The following is a 16278-nucleotide window of genomic DNA, read 5'->3' on the forward strand; positions in this document are numbered from 1 at the left end:
CGATGCTGACAATATTCTTTCAAATTGATAATGTGAAGATGGAGTGAATGTTAGAAATCGACATTCTTGATCTGACAGGGCAATAAAAAAGTAAATCGGGTGTGTGCTGGTAAACATTTGAATATTTATACTGAAACAACACTGCTTGTTACAATTAGTTTAAACACGTTTTGCTTTAGTTATGACTTTCAATACCTGCAGTTTTCATGCAGTTTTTTTTTTTCAACTCTGTGTACGAACTATCCCTGAAAACGTAAACCTGTGGAGGATCGGTGAACGGCACCCATAGCATGTTGAAGAACAGAAAAGTACGTCCTTTAAACGGGAATGTGATCAGAGCCATTTTATTTACATTCAAAGCATTTCTGAGCCCACAATCTGTACGAGTCCCCGCCCTGAGGGACGCCGCCGCCAAGATAAAACCACTCTACGTACTGTACTGCATGTTTCCTCCGGTCGCCTTCAATCATCGACATTTCAATGTGAACTCTACTTAACCTGAGAATTGTATTTTACAGTCTAGTGTGTGAATCATGTCGCAGAGACGGATCGTCGTTTGTTTAGAGATGCAGTTAACTTTACCTCTTGAATGTATCTCATCTGTCCCCACAAAGGTCAATGTGATATGGTAGAGTGCTCGACGGAGTCGGTACAGACATTTAAACATGAACATGGGGGTTATTGTTGAGACTCGTCGCTACTGAAGCTGCATTAACGACATCCCTCTACGACTATGTAACTTTGTAGGATAAAAAAAAATGCCTGTATCTGGGGAACAGGTGCCTTTTCGATGCACTGTAGTGTTCTTTGGTTGTGTTTTCTGTTCTGTTTTTGTGCATGTTAACAAAGATTATTTCGTGTGGGATTCCAAAAGAGCACTGTAGATTGTAAGTTAAACACACGAGCAGAGAACTTGTGGTTACTATACGAAGAATCACCAGCTACTAAAAACAAAAGTGTCACTGTTTTTTTTTTTTTTGTTCTTGCTTTCTCAGAGCAAAGCACAATTGGCATTATTAGATTTTGTTTTTAAATAAATTAATGATAGATTAACAACGGTGTCTTGTCTGTCTTATGTGAAGGTATTTATCTTATAGTGTGGGGTGGCACAGTGAATGTTTGGGTGTCAGTGTCATTTCCTGGTTTCTGGTTTGAACCCAGGGTGGGGGTGTCATTTCCTGGTTTCTGGTTTGAACCCAGGGTGGGGGAGCCCTTCTCTGTGGAGTTTGCATGTTGTCCCCGTGTCAGCGTGGGTTTCCTCCAGGTACTCCGGCTTCCTCCCACAGTCCAAAGACATGCAGGTTAATTGGTGACTCTAAATTGTCCGTAGGTGTGAATGTGAGTGTGAATGGTTGTCTGTCTCTATGTGTCAGCCCTGTGATAGTCTGGTGATCTGTCCAGGGTGTACCCAGCCTCTCACCCAATGTCAGCTGGGATAGGCTCCAGCCCCCCCGCGACCTACAACAGCATAAGTGGTTCCGGAAATGAATGAATTTTGAATATGACCGAACATATCTCTCAATTTTACAGAGGCTGAGACCAGCTTTTTTTTCTTATGTCCTTATTTCGAAACCCTGAGTTAATTATGGTGTTGACTCGAAACAATGAATAAGATAATCAACCGGTTATCACAAGACAACCAAAGGTTCCTTCCTCTTTATTACTTAAATGTTTATCAGAGATCAGGAGTGCCATGTCTGCAAGCGTAGATGGCACCTTGACAACTGTAGCAAGATGAAAATGTCCGATGGATAAGTACCCATAATTGACCCCCTTTTCACCTTGCATTAAAGTGATTTCTAGATACGACTTCACTTGATTACATTTACACCGGGTATTAATATGTGTCTCCAGTGTCGAAATTGAGACCCAATGGCTCTGTCCTGCTCAAACAACCAAACACAGTCCAAACCAGCCTGTCAGCAACTATTATGGTAAGAATAAAAAATATATGTAGATAGGTAGGTTGGTCAGTAGGTAAGTTGGTAGGTAGGTCGGTCGGTCGGTGGATAGATGGATGGGTCGGTCGATAGGTAGGTCGAAAGAAAGATAGAAAGAAAGAAAGATAGATAGATAGACCCTTTTCTACAGTCATGGTTTGGCTTGGCTTGGTTTGGGCTGTCCGCCCAGCTCAGCAGGGATTTGCATTTCCATTACAACAGGGCTACCTTCTTGAAGAAGATCATTGGAGGTTGGCTGTGGTCGTCGAGATGTCACCGCTACCCGCTTGAGAGCAGGCGGCCCGGCTTCTGGGTCTACTTTGAAGAGGGTCCATCTCCGGCATGGCTTAGGGTGGCACAGTGCATCTAAACTGACAATGGAAACACAAATCGGCGCTGCATGGCTTTATTCGCCATGGCCAAGAGTGACAATGGAAGAACGGTAATAGTGTGCACAACATTATATTGTCTGCATTTTCAGAGACAGTATTAGCATAAAAATAAAACAAGTATTTAAAGCAATCTTCACTGGTCTGTAGAGCCGGTCAGGAAGATTTAGAAGGCAACAGCGAGGTTAACGAGGATGAAACAAGCGTATCTGAAGACAGTGACTGAGAGGAAGAATATACTGTAGATCAGGGAGACATGGCGGTGGTGTTAGCATCAGATGAGAGATCACTGTGCGACCTGCAGCTTCAGCGTCACGTGAGAAAAGCTGCTGCCTCAGTGGCTTGGAACAGTCACACACGATGACATATTTCCACCCATGTAATTGAATGTGGATTAAAACGCAATTTCATTTACACCTGTGTTCATAGTGGTCATGATAGTTTGGCCAATCCATCCTCTATACATTTCGGGTGCATTTATACCTGTACTTTAATGTGGTCAAGCACTATCTGACTGAATCCAATCACCCAAAACGCATTTTAATGCAGTGTGTAAAGGGGGTCATAACTATCCCATGATCTTGAGAAAACAAGTCATTTCCTTGTGACAAATGATGTCATTATCCGGAGAAATCAGCCTCTTGAGAATTGACATAATTTAATTCAATATCACAATAAAACAAGCTTTATTATCTCGAGTTGACGAAATAATGAAGTCGTGATTGTGAGATATTGGCTTAAAAAATAATAATTGCAAGTGCAGCTACTTAGTAACTGATTTAAAATCAGTTACTTTTAACATACCTAACAGATAATCATCGTTTGTCCACTATTTCTCTTAATAATGTCCAAATCTTTACAAGTTTTAAAGCAGCATCCAGCATGCTGCCAACAACGTCTCAGCTTTTACTTCACACATTCCTGTTTTCATTTTGTAACCATCGTGAGTAAATATCATACAGAAATTAATAAATCCCAAAGAGAAGAACACATCTCTGTAGTAAGAACCTGTGATAAAGTCGTGTGCAATGTGAATCTTTGATGCTTTTCTCTGTTTCATATCAACAAGAGTGTGAAGTCATTACGTGGCAGGTTAGGGAGGCTTGTTTGGTTGGCCCATGGGAGGACAGGAGGAGAATATATGGAGGTCTGAGAGCAGCTGAAGCTTCTGTGACCATGAGGACGACACAGAAGCGTCAAGTGTGTGTCCTTCTACCGAACAAGCAGCACTTGGACTGCACTGTTATGGTGAGTGGCCTCTATGTCCTGTTTGAGTCGTATTTATGTGGTTTTTAAGTCTTTTATTTTAATGCATTACTTAGAACTGAAGAAATGAACTCCAGATTTCATTTGACATTAAAGGCTGTCATTGATGTGCCAGTATTACACACAGGCTACACTGATATGTGATCATTATGATATATATTGGATATATTGAGGGTAATTCAACTGGAAAAGCTTCTACAACTACAATTTTGAAACACAACTATTCTTGTGTGTGTTTTTCAGGTGAGATCCAGAGGCCACGAGGTGTTGGACAGTGTGTTGAAGCAGCTCGGTGTCAGTGAGCTCCAAGTCTTGGGTCTGGCTGTCCTCAGAGGTCAGTCGCTGTCTGTGCGGGAGTCAAGAGAAAATGTTTTGACTTCATTTACTGAGAGATGCTGTAGTTTAGGGAGGCTGCGGGTAAATGAACGTACAGCAGCCCTGATCCTGTTTTCTCAGTGAATATTCACTGTGTGTATTTCTGTCCGCAGATAATGAATACCTCTTTCTTGATTTGGAGCAAAAGCTGAGCAAGTACTTTGGTAAAACTTGGAGCAGAGGATCCTTAATGGTGAGATTAAACCTTTTCCCATAAGATTTACAGACAGTACTGCGTGTAGTGCTGCCCCAGTAAACTGCTGAACTTACAAACCATTATAATTGCTTTAAATCCAAAGAGATGTTCTGTACAAACTACTCTTTGTTCTTTTAATGTTCAGGGAAATATGATCTCTGTTTGTTCCTTTAAATATTAACCAGACTGTCAAAGTGAGCAACATTTCTTTTTGACTCTGTTGAAGTATTTATTCTACCTTTACATATATTCCCAGGTGCCATTCATCCTGTTTCTGAGAGTGCAGTATTATGTAGAGAGTGGGCGGCTGATATTGTAAGTTTGATTCCCATCAGCATCTTTTTATGATGAATATTCATCTGTCTGCACATAAACAGAAATTAATTTTCTCTACGCTGTCTTAACGTCATCTATGTATGGAAACTAATTTCTACCAATGTGATGAAAAACAAAGATCCTGTAAGTCATAATGAAACATTTCCTCAAAATAAGGACTTCGTATCTCAAAGTAATTAATAACTCTCCCAAAACAATAATTAAATATATTTGAATAATGACTTAGTATCAGAAAATAATGAGAAACTTTCTCAAAATAAGTTTGTATCTTAAATCCATGAGAGTTTTTCTCAGAATAATGGGTTTGTATGTTAATATAATATCTCAAAATAAGGCTTTACTTATCTCAAATTAATGACTTAATATCTTAAAATAATGACTTAGAATCAGGAAATAATGAGAGACCTCAAAATAATGACTTAGTGTCTCAAAAATAATGAGAAACTTTCTCAAAATGAGTTTGTATCTTAAAATAATGACTTAATATCTCGAAATGACTGAATGTCTCAAAATAATGAGAAACTTTCTTAAAATAATGACTTAATAAATTAACATAATGAATTTGAATCAGAAAATAATGAGAGACTTTCTCAAAATGAGTTTGTATCTTGATATAATGACTTAATATCTCAAAATAAAGACTTACTTATTTCAAATTGATGAGTTAGTTATCTCAAAATAATGACTTAGTGTCTCAGATTATTTCAGAAACAAAACAGAGTTATTATTATTTGAGAAAGTTTCTCATTAAAATAACTTTAAGACAGAACTTTGAGACTTCTTAAATATTTTCTATGGACACAGATCCTCTGTGATTTTCTGTCCTCTGGTTGTTTCAGCAGCAGCAGAGTGCAGCAGCTCTACTACGCTGAGCTGAGGCAGACGGTGCTGCGCTCACAGAGCCGCCATCAGGAAGCTTTGTTCTTCCAGCTGGCAGCTTCTGCTCTACAGGCTGAAGTCGGAGATCTGCAGCCAAGAGCAGAGGGGCGTGATGAAGAGGAGGGAGAAGAGAGAGGACGGAGGAGAAAACACAGACATTACTTTCTTCCTGAGGATTACTTCCCCTCTTGGGTAGTGTGACCATTTGGAGCTGATCTTAACCTTACATTTATATGTGTGTGTTTATAACATGAGTTATGTCCTCAGCTGATAAAGCGTCGTGGGCGAGACTTCCTGCTCCAGCACTGCCCGGTGTTACACACTGAGCTGAGAGGTGTGACGCGCAGTCAGGCTGTCCTGCAGTTTATAAGAGAGGCCGTCAGCCTGCAGGACGGACCAGTCACCTTCTACAGGATGAGACAGGTCAGACTGCACAGACATAACCAAAGATAACCATCAGAATACTGTAACCATGGGGGTAGATTTCAGAGGGAGACACATCCCCATAAAAACACGAAAGTATATGTATGTTTATGTATGTATATGTATATATATATATATATATATATTTACACCATAAATCAATGCAGAAAATGTACAAATTGGTGCACAAATATTCACTACGATGCAAGAAATCAAGTGTTTGACAGGTACGTGGTGGAAGACCCCCTAACTCCCGTTTCATGTATCCCCTACATCCTTTACTGTCACGGTGATGGTGTGCACAGTCAGAAAATCTGAAAGTTGTGAGGCTGTTTAGAATATTAAACTGAGGAAACATAACAACATCTGCTACATGAGCTCATGTTTTATATTTCAAACTCTCCTTCTTCGTCTGTTATTTTATGAGCAGGAGAAAAGAGAGGTGAGAAGTTCAATCCTTCTGGGTGTGACGCTGAGAGGAGTCCATGTCTATCAGGTGGGTCCTCCACAGTGACCGATACATACAGTTTGGGAATTTATTTTTGCATATATACATTCATTCTTGAGAGATTTGGCCTTGAATGAATGAATGACTTGATTTTGAGAAAAAAACAAAACAAACCAAAGCAAACAAAACAAGGAGTAGGAAGAAGTGTATGCGTATATAATTGTACCCCCTTCTGAGTATTCATGTCTCATTTTAAAAGGAAATTGTTAACAACTATCCCAAACATATCTACAACCATTAATATAGATAAATAAACAATGGTCTTAGATATTACATATACAAAGTCCATCTCAATCAACCCATCAGCATCACCCCTTCGCCTGCATACCTCCTAAATAATCTGTCTGTACATCTTTTTAAAGTGCTCTATAGTTGTGCTTCCTTTTAACTCCTCATCTAACCTGCTACATAAATCCAACCCACACACTCAAATACACAGACTTTTCAAGGTTGTATGAAGACAGTGTTTTTTTTGGATTTAATTTTCCTTTTAAATTATATCCCCCCTCCGTCACAAAACAATTTTTGAATATTGCTCAGAAGATTATTTAATCAAGTCCCCGAATTTCAATGCATGTGACTTTAAAAAGAGTGTGTTCGTGTGCTTCCTATATCCAACATTATGTAATGTACATAAATTCCCCAGACCTCCACACAGCAATTAAGATGCAGGAAAACAAGTGAGCAGTAGATGATGTATAGTGATTTAAAAAAAAGCAGCTGTACATACTCTCTGGAGCGTGAAATAGTGTATCGTCTGCAAATAATACAAATTTTAATGTTTTTGAAACTCTACATAAGTCATTATATATAATAGAAACAATTTTGGTCCCAATACTGACCCCTGGGGTACACCACGAGTAATGTTATGACATGATGATTTCTATTATTTCATCTTCATCTACTGGACCTTATCAATCAGTTTACTCCTTTGCATGTGTCAGAGGTCCAGTGTGTAAGATTTAGGAGGATATACTGGCAGAAATGGAATATAATATACTTACTTACTTCGTATGTTTTCTTTAGTGTAGTGGCTCTAGGCAGCGCTATTTGCATTTTCGCATCTGCTACCATAGTTCGCAGCCTCTCCACAACATTTCAGCTTCAGAAAAACATGGATTTGTAATCTGGAACTGCTTTATTCAGTGATTTTACCAGTTTAAATCACCTGGTCTGTTTGTTTTGGAGAGGAAGAGACCTCTGCAGACAATTACACAAAGAACACTGAAAGTATTTTAAGAAGTTTCAGCTGGTTGTAATCTGCAATCCTCACCACTAGATGGCACTATATCCCCTTAAATCTGACACACTGAACCTCTAACAATGAAACTTTTCTTAAGGAGGTGGAGGGGAAGCAGTGCCTGTTGTATGATTTTTCCTGGAGCGACATCGAGCGCCTCACCTTCCAGGTTGGTTCCAAAGACCACACACACACCTAAGCATACATATATTCACATACGGTATTGGACTGTACATCACTGTATGTCTCTCTTTCTGTAGGGCAGCAGGTTTGAAATCACTGCAGTGGGCTCTCTGTGTCTCTCTAAACTGGTGTACTACACTCCGTCAGCCTTCCACGCCAAACACGTCCTGAGGCACCTCACTGACAGTCACCGGCTCCACATCAGCACCAGAGGTGCAGTCAGCTACATCCAACAGCTGGAGGACATACAGGGTCAGACATCTGAAAAGAAATCCATTGTTTAATAATTTCACTTCAAAGTCATTACAAGCCAAAGCATTTTGAAAACAGGATAATAAAAGACTAATATTATGGGATGTTTAAACCAGTTTCTTATGTAAAAACAGTCCTGATTGTCTTTCTTCAGCCACTCACTCCTACAGAGAGGCCTACATCTGTGACACAACACGCCTAGCACACAGACTCCGGAGCAACAGCCTCACGTCCTCCATGTCTGACTTCAGCGTTGCAGTCGAAACAGCAGCAGCCTGGTCCAAAGAGGAGGAGGAGGAGGAGGAAGAGGAGGTCACAGGTCAGCTGAAAGGAACAAACATGTCCCAAGATGTTGCAGCTCTCCGTCAGCTGTCATTCTGTGCCTCCCATCTTTGATTTGATTAGACTGTTTGCCAGAAAAAAAACCTTAAAGTTGTCTTGCATCCTAGGACGTCAAGACAACACACTGAGCATCTCTGTGTTTATGTCACAGCAGAGTTTGAGCTTTGTGTGGACGAACCCGAAGAGTTATTTGTCGACGACCCAGCCGAGGTGTCATGGCTGTCTGAGCTGTCTGTCGATGGACCTTTGATGTTACCCTCCTCTTACTGGGCAGGTTAGTCCAAAATAAAAGAGTACAAAATCATATCTAGAATGAGCTTCATCGTGTGTTTATCACTTTATAATTATCTGTGCTCTTTCGCTATCAGCTGTCGCCATGGAAATGAAACAGGTGAGCAAACTGCAAATCTCTCTGATTGAACATTTCCAGCGCGGCCCTGACTTCAAAGGTGTCAGTGTGGTCTGTGATGTTTGTGCAGGTTCTGAGGAGGAGGGCTGATGAAGAGGTTTCTGTGGACTGATGTAGAGCCAGAGGCGAGAGGGAGTCATCACAGGCTCAGGACATGAACCATAATGTTACAGCTTTCATACATCATAGACATGATAGATCGTGTACCTAAATTATGCTTATAATTACTGTACATCCAGTGCATCATGAGGTCAAACGTGCCTTTGACACAGTGTATGTTATTAATAATAAAATAATGATTATTTCAGCGGAGAAAATAATGAGCAATAAACAAATAAAATCTGGTAAGCAGTTTCTTTCTCTTTAGTTTAACCTGCACATTATTAGTTTAACTTTATCCTCGTTAAGATGGACATTTGTTTAATTTGAAGTTCTAAGTTCGTGTTTTCTTTCAGATTCAACCCATGTGTGTTTGCTCCCCTCTTTTTGTGTAACTACAAGTTTTTCAATTTGAAAATAAATTAAAGATTTTAAGGTGTTAATACATATCTGCCTCTTTGATGTGTCTCTTATGTTTGCGTGTTGTTTAAAAAGGAATTCAAAGACAGGAAAAAAATTGGCATTTATGACAAAATTTAACCTACTTAAATGGAATTTGCCAAACAATGTAGAAAAGATTTATTATTTATTATAATTGATTACTTTTACCCTCAAAATTCTGGGGGTGTAAACTAAATGTGCTCTGAAAACAAAGGATCAATACAATAAACAATGAATCTGGTGAAACCACAACTTGTGCAATATATACAGTTACAGACCAAATATTTTCAGCAGCTAGAAAGATGCATTATTGTGCATAAAAACAACATTGAAAATTATATAATATATGTAAATGAGCAAATAGTTATCACAACTTCCACAATAAATACAGCTCCAGACAAAATATTTTCTGTTTATTTATTTATCTAGTTAGTTTAATTTAGTTATTTAAGAAGGGGCACTGCAAACTAATAAATGTAAATTAAAAAAAAATCATTTATTTATATTAAGCCTAATATTGAACCTGATCAACAAACATACAGTCATAAATAAGCGGCTATAGACAGGTGCATTATTGTGCATAAACACACTATTGTAAATTACATAATAGATGTAAATAAGCAATGAAAATAAAATATATTTAAAGCGTGAAAGTCCACTCTTAACATGGAAACAACAGTGTGGCTGTTTTCTTTCTTCCTTTTTTAAAAAAAATTTTTTTATTATTATTTATTATTTTTAAGAGTTTGAATATAGCTAAATATTTTTTAAAATTTTTAAATTTTGTTATTCTATTTTTTACATTTAATTTTATGTGTTTATGATTTGCCAAAAATTATTTAAAAAAAAAGCTAAATTTGAGTTATCTTTCCTTTTATAAAAAAAAAAATTATGTTTGTGTGCTGATCATCAAACTTCAGTCATACGTCATCCTGTTGTCAGCCAATCAGCGCGTCAGGCTGCGACCCAAACACGGAAGCAGCTCAAACGCCTGCGAAAGCAAAAGTTCAGTCCTCTCTGATGTTGTCGCATAAATGCGGTTAAAACGTTATTATATATGCAAGCGGTTAAAAACACAGCACCGTTAGGTCACAGTGTTTTCTGAGGATGGCTTTCAGTTTGTTTCGTGTTGCCGTGCCGCTTTGTTTGGCGGTTTTATCGGTTGCCGTCGCCATCATTTGGCAAAATCAGGGTAAGTGTCCTCAGTGTGATGAAGGTGGGTGTGTGAAATGAAGAGAAGGGGTGCTGTAAGTGTAGTCTGATGGAGCAGCTGTGTGTAGTTGGCAGTAGCTGAGCCAGCTAACGGTGTAATGTTAGCTAACAGCGCCCCCCCCTGGCTCATGGGCCTCTTATGTTCCTTGTGTAACACCGACTCCTCTCCACAGCGATGCCGCGTCCTCTGCCCGCTGCCCTCGGTGTGGTCTCTCTGGCCGGGATGGCGCTGCTCTGGAGGGACATGAGCTCCAAGATGAGAGGTGAGAAGCGGACCCTGAGCAGTCTGCTCAGTCAGTATCTGGCCGTGAAAGGTGTGGGCTGGCTGGGCAGGCGGCAGAGGAGGAAACTTGAAGCCGATACTCTGAATGTGAAGCAGGTCCAGGAGGAGACGCTGCTGAAGCGCCTGAGTAAAAACGCAAACACATGTTATGGAAGACAGTACGACTTCAACTCCATTAAAGGTAAGGAAACAGTAAGGTGGTCTTAGTGAGAGGGGTTTGACGTGGTGTTTGTGAGTTTAAGCGTGAGTCAAACTCCTGCAGGACAACAAACTGCACGTGTTGTAATACCTCCTCTGTCCTCTGACTGCCTGTGATGTAACCTTATGTTATGTGTGTGTGTGTGTGTGTGTGTGTGTGTGTGTGTGCGGGGGCCACTTTTGCAAAATCACAGGTGGCCAGGGGACAGTGGCAAAAGCCCTGCACAAGTCAGGTGTATGCAGGGGCACTTGGGGCGCAGCCTGGACCTCTGTTTGGGGTCCAAGGGGGTCCTCCCCTTCATTAATCAAGCTCTATTTTGGTGCATTTTATGCACATTGGCACCTGATTTACATTAAAAGTGCAAAAAAAACCACATTGTAAATCATTTTATTTTCATTGTGAATTTTGAAAATGGTTGGGGGGCCACCCAGCACCCTGTCACGGGTCAGATTTGGCCCACGGGCCGCTAGTTGAGAATCAGTGGCCTATAGGTTGCACAGTCAGTATGACAGCAGGGCCGTAACCAGGATTTAAACTTAAAATGTGAAAGCACAGCCTCACCCCTTTAGTACCTGAACATTACTGTATTTTCTTCCTCTTCACATTATTTATATTCATTTAACCCTTACATAACAGGCAAAAAGGTCGTTAAAGGGATAGTTCCGATTTTTTGAAGTGGGGTTGTATAGCGTACCTAAATGTATACTGGATTTCTGACTCGCAAAGTCAGAGAAACCTCATCAACGCCAAATGTAAATTCTATGATGGCTCTCTCAATTTGGGTGTGATGTCATTCCCAGCTCTGACCTCTGACTTCCAAGGTAAATGAAACGCAGCATAATCTGTCGTCAGTGTATCACATACACAGTAGGTTTCGACACAGACGGACGGACCCACAGTAGGTTTCGAAACAGACGGACGGACCCACAGTAGGTTTCGACACCGACGGATGGACCCACAGTTGGTTTCGACACAGACGGACGGACCCACAGTATGTTTCGACACCGACGGACAGACCCCCAATAGGTTTTGACACAGACGGACGGACCCCCAATAGGTTTTGACACAGACGGACGGACCCCCAATAGGTTTTGACACAGACACGGATACACATATGGATAGAAAAACAGTGGATAAGGGTAAAAAACACACTACAAAGACAGAGCTACATGAAAGGCTGCCACTTGCATTGGCGCCATCTTGTTAATTTATTAGAGGCATAAAGAGCAGGACAATCTGGAAAAGGGTACTGATAATAATTGATAATAATTAACCAATTATCAATGTAAATGGCGATTAATCTTCTGTCTGTCCAGATTTAAGTACCTCTGATAAATATAAAGTCCCTCTAAATTAATGTTCTTTGTTTGCTAAAAACAGTTAAATTTAAGACTAGTGACAACACTACTACCTTTAAAACATTCACCATGTGTATTTGATTCATAATTATAAAATAAGTGTAAACCTCTTAGATTGTTAAAGCTCCCAAATTTCCTGAGACAAAAACAAATCCATATCTCAGTGTCCTGAATGGTTGCTTTGGCTATGAATGACAGTATTACTGCAGAGAGGGATGAATCACTAAAATACTCTGAAGGGGGCTTTAGGGAACAGTTAGTGTAATTAAAAAATTAAATGACTTGTAAAAACAGATTTGACTCATGAACAGAAAACTTAAAAACTGGTTGTTATTTTTCAGACAGCGGCAGCTTCCGGGCGCGTCACCCCATCACCACATATGAGCACTATCGTGAGCTCATCAGTCGCATCGCTGCAGGAGAGGAGAAGGTGATCATTGCTGAGAAGCCGCTGATCCTGGCCATGACCTCTGGGACCTCAGGAGCCAGCGCCATGCTGCTCAGCACCAAGGACACCAACACTGAGTTCTTCCTGCAGGTGAGGCTACATGATGATGATGATGTTGATGATGATGTGTTGGCCCAGCTGCTGGCTCCACACTGTGTTACTGTTTCCACCAGGGAGTGACCGTGTGTTTGGATGCCATGGGAAGAGCATTTCCTGAGACCGACAGCCTCCAGCGCACCACCAAGTTCTTCTACTCGCCTACTTTTCGCCAGTCTGAGGCCGGGATTCCCATCGGACCAAACTCCTCCACACCAGCCTCCTCACGCCACATGCTCAACCTCTACACCACCCCAGCACCCGCCTTTGAGGTATACTTAAGAGTTTCACGTCTTAAATCTTGTTATCTCTGCCAAGGAGGTTATATTTTGTTTTTGTTTTTTCACTTCAGTCTTTATTCAAACAGTTACATTAAAAAGATTTCTACATTGAGTTCTTTCTCTCATTTCACCTTGATATATTTAGTTGAATGTTAATCATTCATATTCAGTCCTTGATATAATGCCAAAATTATTCCTATGTAACTTTCCTGATATGCTTTAATTATGATTAGGATAACACAATTCACCTCCTTGGAAGAATCTGATTTGATTTCCCTTTTGTAGTAGTCCCTTAATTGAAAGTATCTATAAAATTCATGTGAAGGAGGTTATGTTTTCAGTTTGGTTTGTTTGTCAGCAGGATTACAGAAAAACTACTGGCCTGATTTCATAAAACTTGGTGAAAGGTTGAAGCATGTGTCAAGAAAGAACCCATTAAATTTTGAGTGGATCTATATTACAGGGTAGATACACAAATTATTTTTTAACATTTTGAGATAGGGCATTTGGTCTTGGTGGAGTTCTGTGCTCTTCAAGTGTCACTCTAGTTTTACATTTTTTTGCAACATAAAGTGTAGATGGCATAAAATAAATAACTTTGATTAAAACTACTAACCATAAAATATATGGCTGTAATCTTTAAATTGACAAATGTGAAATTATAGATTTTTAACAGGATTATTCAATTGCTTAATGGTCTTACATTGAATTCTACGTTAAAATAAAATATACATTTTATTGCTAAATGTAAAATTTGGGCAACTTTCTCCTTTTTTTTGGAGTAAAACCTCAAATTTAATGTAAAAACAAGTGGAGAAAAAAAAGTCACAGCAACAGTTGCCAAATACAAATGACAGTAAAAACCTTTAGTTAGTCTACAGATTAATTTGAAATTACAGATATTTACTGTAGTAATTCTGCATTTTTACTTTACAAGTGTTGTAGAATAAGAAAAATGTCTTTATAAAACATCTCTAGATTATTAACAAATGTATAATTCTGCACTGAAAATGAAAATATTGCAGAAATACCTTCAAATAACCTACTTTATATAAAGATGTGTTATGTCTTTTGTATTTTTGATTTGAATTTCATGCAGAATTTGTTTATTATTTTACATTTTAATGGATTGTACCATTCTCTGTCCTTTCTGTCAGGTCCCTAGTGAGAAGGACACCCTCTACCTGCACCTCCTGTTCGCTCTCAAAGACCCCAGTGTGGGAACGCTGGAGTCCAACTTTGCGTCCACAGTCTTCTATGCTTTCAGTGCTTTACAGGTACAGCACGGCTCATGTCATGATTTATTATACAGATAATGGTTGTGTGTCATGTAAATACACGCTCTGCATTTATTTTACTCCTTTAATGCATCATGCTCGTCTCTGTTTATGTCATTAGAGGCATAAAAAAGCAGGAAAATCTGTCTTAACTCCAAGAAGTTGTCCGATATATTGAAGGAACAGAATTTCATCTAACAGTAGCGCTCTATTTTTGATTTGATGGAAACGTTCTTTACTGCTGTATCCTCTCACGGACGCCTGGTTTGAGTCCCCCTGGAACATTTTCTCGTTAAGTGGGATGAAGTCTTGAGTCAGGTGTCAGGCTCCCAGCGACTGAAAGAAAAGCTCAGGTAATTTGTTAGATGGAGAAAGGATTAGAAAAGTAATTTCTTTCCGATCTCCTCTCCGTCCCACAGGATCGCTGGCAGGAGCTCGTGGAGGACATTGAACGAGGGAAGGTCAGCAGCGCTCTGGCTCTGGAGCCCAAAGTGAGGTCCAGACTCGAGGCTCTGATTAAGCCGGACCCAGAGAGGGCCACTCAGCTCCGGGCCCACTTCCAGGACGGCTTCCGTGGGATTGCCAAGCGTGTGTGGCCTCATCTTCACCTGGTGCTGGCAGTGGACTCAGGCTCCAATCAGATCTATGGGGAAATGTTGAGGGAGAACTACTGCCAGGGAGTGCCTTTCTATTCACCTTTCTACGCTGCGACTGAAGGTAGGAACCTGACCACAGACACCTCTGTGGGAACATCTGCTCTCAAAGTTTTGGTGGGGAGTGGCCTGTTACGTTTCCAAGTAAGACACGTATCTACGGTCAGTAGTGTAGTATAGAGTAGTGCAGGAATAAGTCCTTAAACGCAGAAATCAGTTAGCATTTTGGCTCTACAATTCTCTCACCTTAAAGTCAATGGATTTTTATGAGATGCCTGTATTAAGGTTTCTGTTTAACACAAGCAAAAGACACCGTCATGTTTTGTTCCAAGAAATAAAATACATCAGTAAATATCCCACTTGTGAATTTTAAAGCTTTTATGTGTCTTTAAAAAAAGGCGGTTGCCAACAAGTGGCTATATGAGACTACAGAATGTCATCACGCCAAATACAGCTCAACAGCCTAGTTCTGGTGGTGACAGCGAGGTCATGTTACCATGGTGTAGTTCCTTTTATGGGCTAACGTTAGCATTTTACTTCTGGCGACTGTATTTAGGCTGCACAACTCATAAAAACTGATCATTGTGAAGATTATTGTGCTGAACAAACATGCAAGTATCAGAAATGTTCATTTGGCACAGAGCTTATTTTGTGCAACAAGCCAATATCCAATGGAAAAAGCCCATTGGATTTTTGACAAAGGAACCAGGGCAGCACTAACTTCTGGTTTGGCCTTCAAAAAAAAAAAAAACTGTTAACACTTTACTTGAAGGTATCTACATCAGGGTGACATGATACTGTCATACCTATGACATGACACTATCATGAATTTGTCATAAATATTATGTACATGTCATAAACGTTTATGACTGCTGTTATTAAGTGTCATTCGGTATTTGTAATGACAAGTTGACATTGTTTGGGTTGACATTAACATAAAGACATCTTCTGGTAATGTCATCCTGGTTAATGTCAAGTTGTCATAATAAGGACATCCCAAACAAATGTAATGTCAACTTGTCATGACAAAGACAACTTCTGGTAATGTCACTTTGATTAATGTCAACTTGTCATGACAAAGACAACTTCTGGTAATGTCACTTTGATTAATGTCAACTTGTCATGACAAAGACAACTTCTGGTAATGTCACTTTGATTAATGTCAACTTGTCATAATCAAGACAACCCAAACA

General features: G+C 39.8%; 2 protein-coding genes across 4 annotated transcripts in view; both read left to right on the forward strand.

The window, feature by feature from the left end:
- The first annotated feature begins 3463 nt into the window (after positions 1-3463).
- Positions 3464-9213, forward strand: LOC126399976 (FERM domain-containing protein 6-like). 3 transcript variants are annotated; one of them, XM_050060345.1, is made up of 13 exons: positions 3464-3577; positions 3839-3929; positions 4084-4163; positions 4423-4481; positions 5342-5573; positions 5649-5804; positions 6235-6300; positions 7653-7721; positions 7813-7987; positions 8142-8306; positions 8481-8603; positions 8698-8720; positions 8809-9213. In XM_050060345.1, the coding sequence occupies exons 1-13, from the start codon at positions 3506-3508 to the stop codon at positions 8848-8850; spliced, it is 1353 nt and encodes a 450-aa protein (XP_049916302.1). In that variant the 5' UTR covers positions 3464-3505; the 3' UTR covers positions 8851-9213. The 3 variants fall into 3 exon arrangements, with proteins under 3 accessions (XP_049916302.1, XP_049916303.1, XP_049916304.1); XM_050060346.1 differs by having other exon boundaries at positions 8484-8603; XM_050060347.1 differs by having other exon boundaries at positions 5345-5573.
- Positions 9214-10252: 1039 nt separating this feature from the next.
- ghdc (GH3 domain containing) overlaps positions 10253-16278 on the forward strand; it is a 10222-nt gene continuing 4196 nt past the window's right edge. The window contains exons 1-6 of the mRNA XM_050060715.1: positions 10253-10470; positions 10664-10954; positions 12672-12868; positions 12952-13146; positions 14313-14432; positions 14852-15149. Of these exons, the coding sequence (XP_049916672.1) occupies positions 10386-10470; positions 10664-10954; positions 12672-12868; positions 12952-13146; positions 14313-14432; positions 14852-15149 (1186 nt within the window). The 5' untranslated portion in view covers positions 10253-10385. The remainder of the gene's footprint in view (positions 10471-10663; positions 10955-12671; positions 12869-12951; positions 13147-14312; positions 14433-14851; positions 15150-16278) is intronic.

Source organism: Epinephelus moara, chromosome 13 (genome assembly GCF_006386435.1).
Source record: "Epinephelus moara isolate mb chromosome 13, YSFRI_EMoa_1.0, whole genome shotgun sequence".
NCBI classification, from domain to species: Eukaryota; Metazoa; Chordata; class Actinopteri; order Perciformes; family Serranidae; genus Epinephelus; species Epinephelus moara.

Coding starts and splice junctions, on each gene's coding strand:
- LOC126399976 (XM_050060345.1), top strand. CDS start 3,506: ATGAGGACGACACAGAAGCGTCAAGTGTGTGTCCTTCTACCGAACAAG. Junction 6,301..7,652: donor GAGGAGTCCATGTCTATCAG/GTGGGTCCTCCA, acceptor ACTTTTCTTAAG/GAGGTGGAGGGGAAGCAGTG. Junction 8,721..8,808: donor TCGCCATGGAAATGAAACAG/GTGAGCAAACTG, acceptor ATGTTTGTGCAG/GTTCTGAGGAGGAGGGCTGA.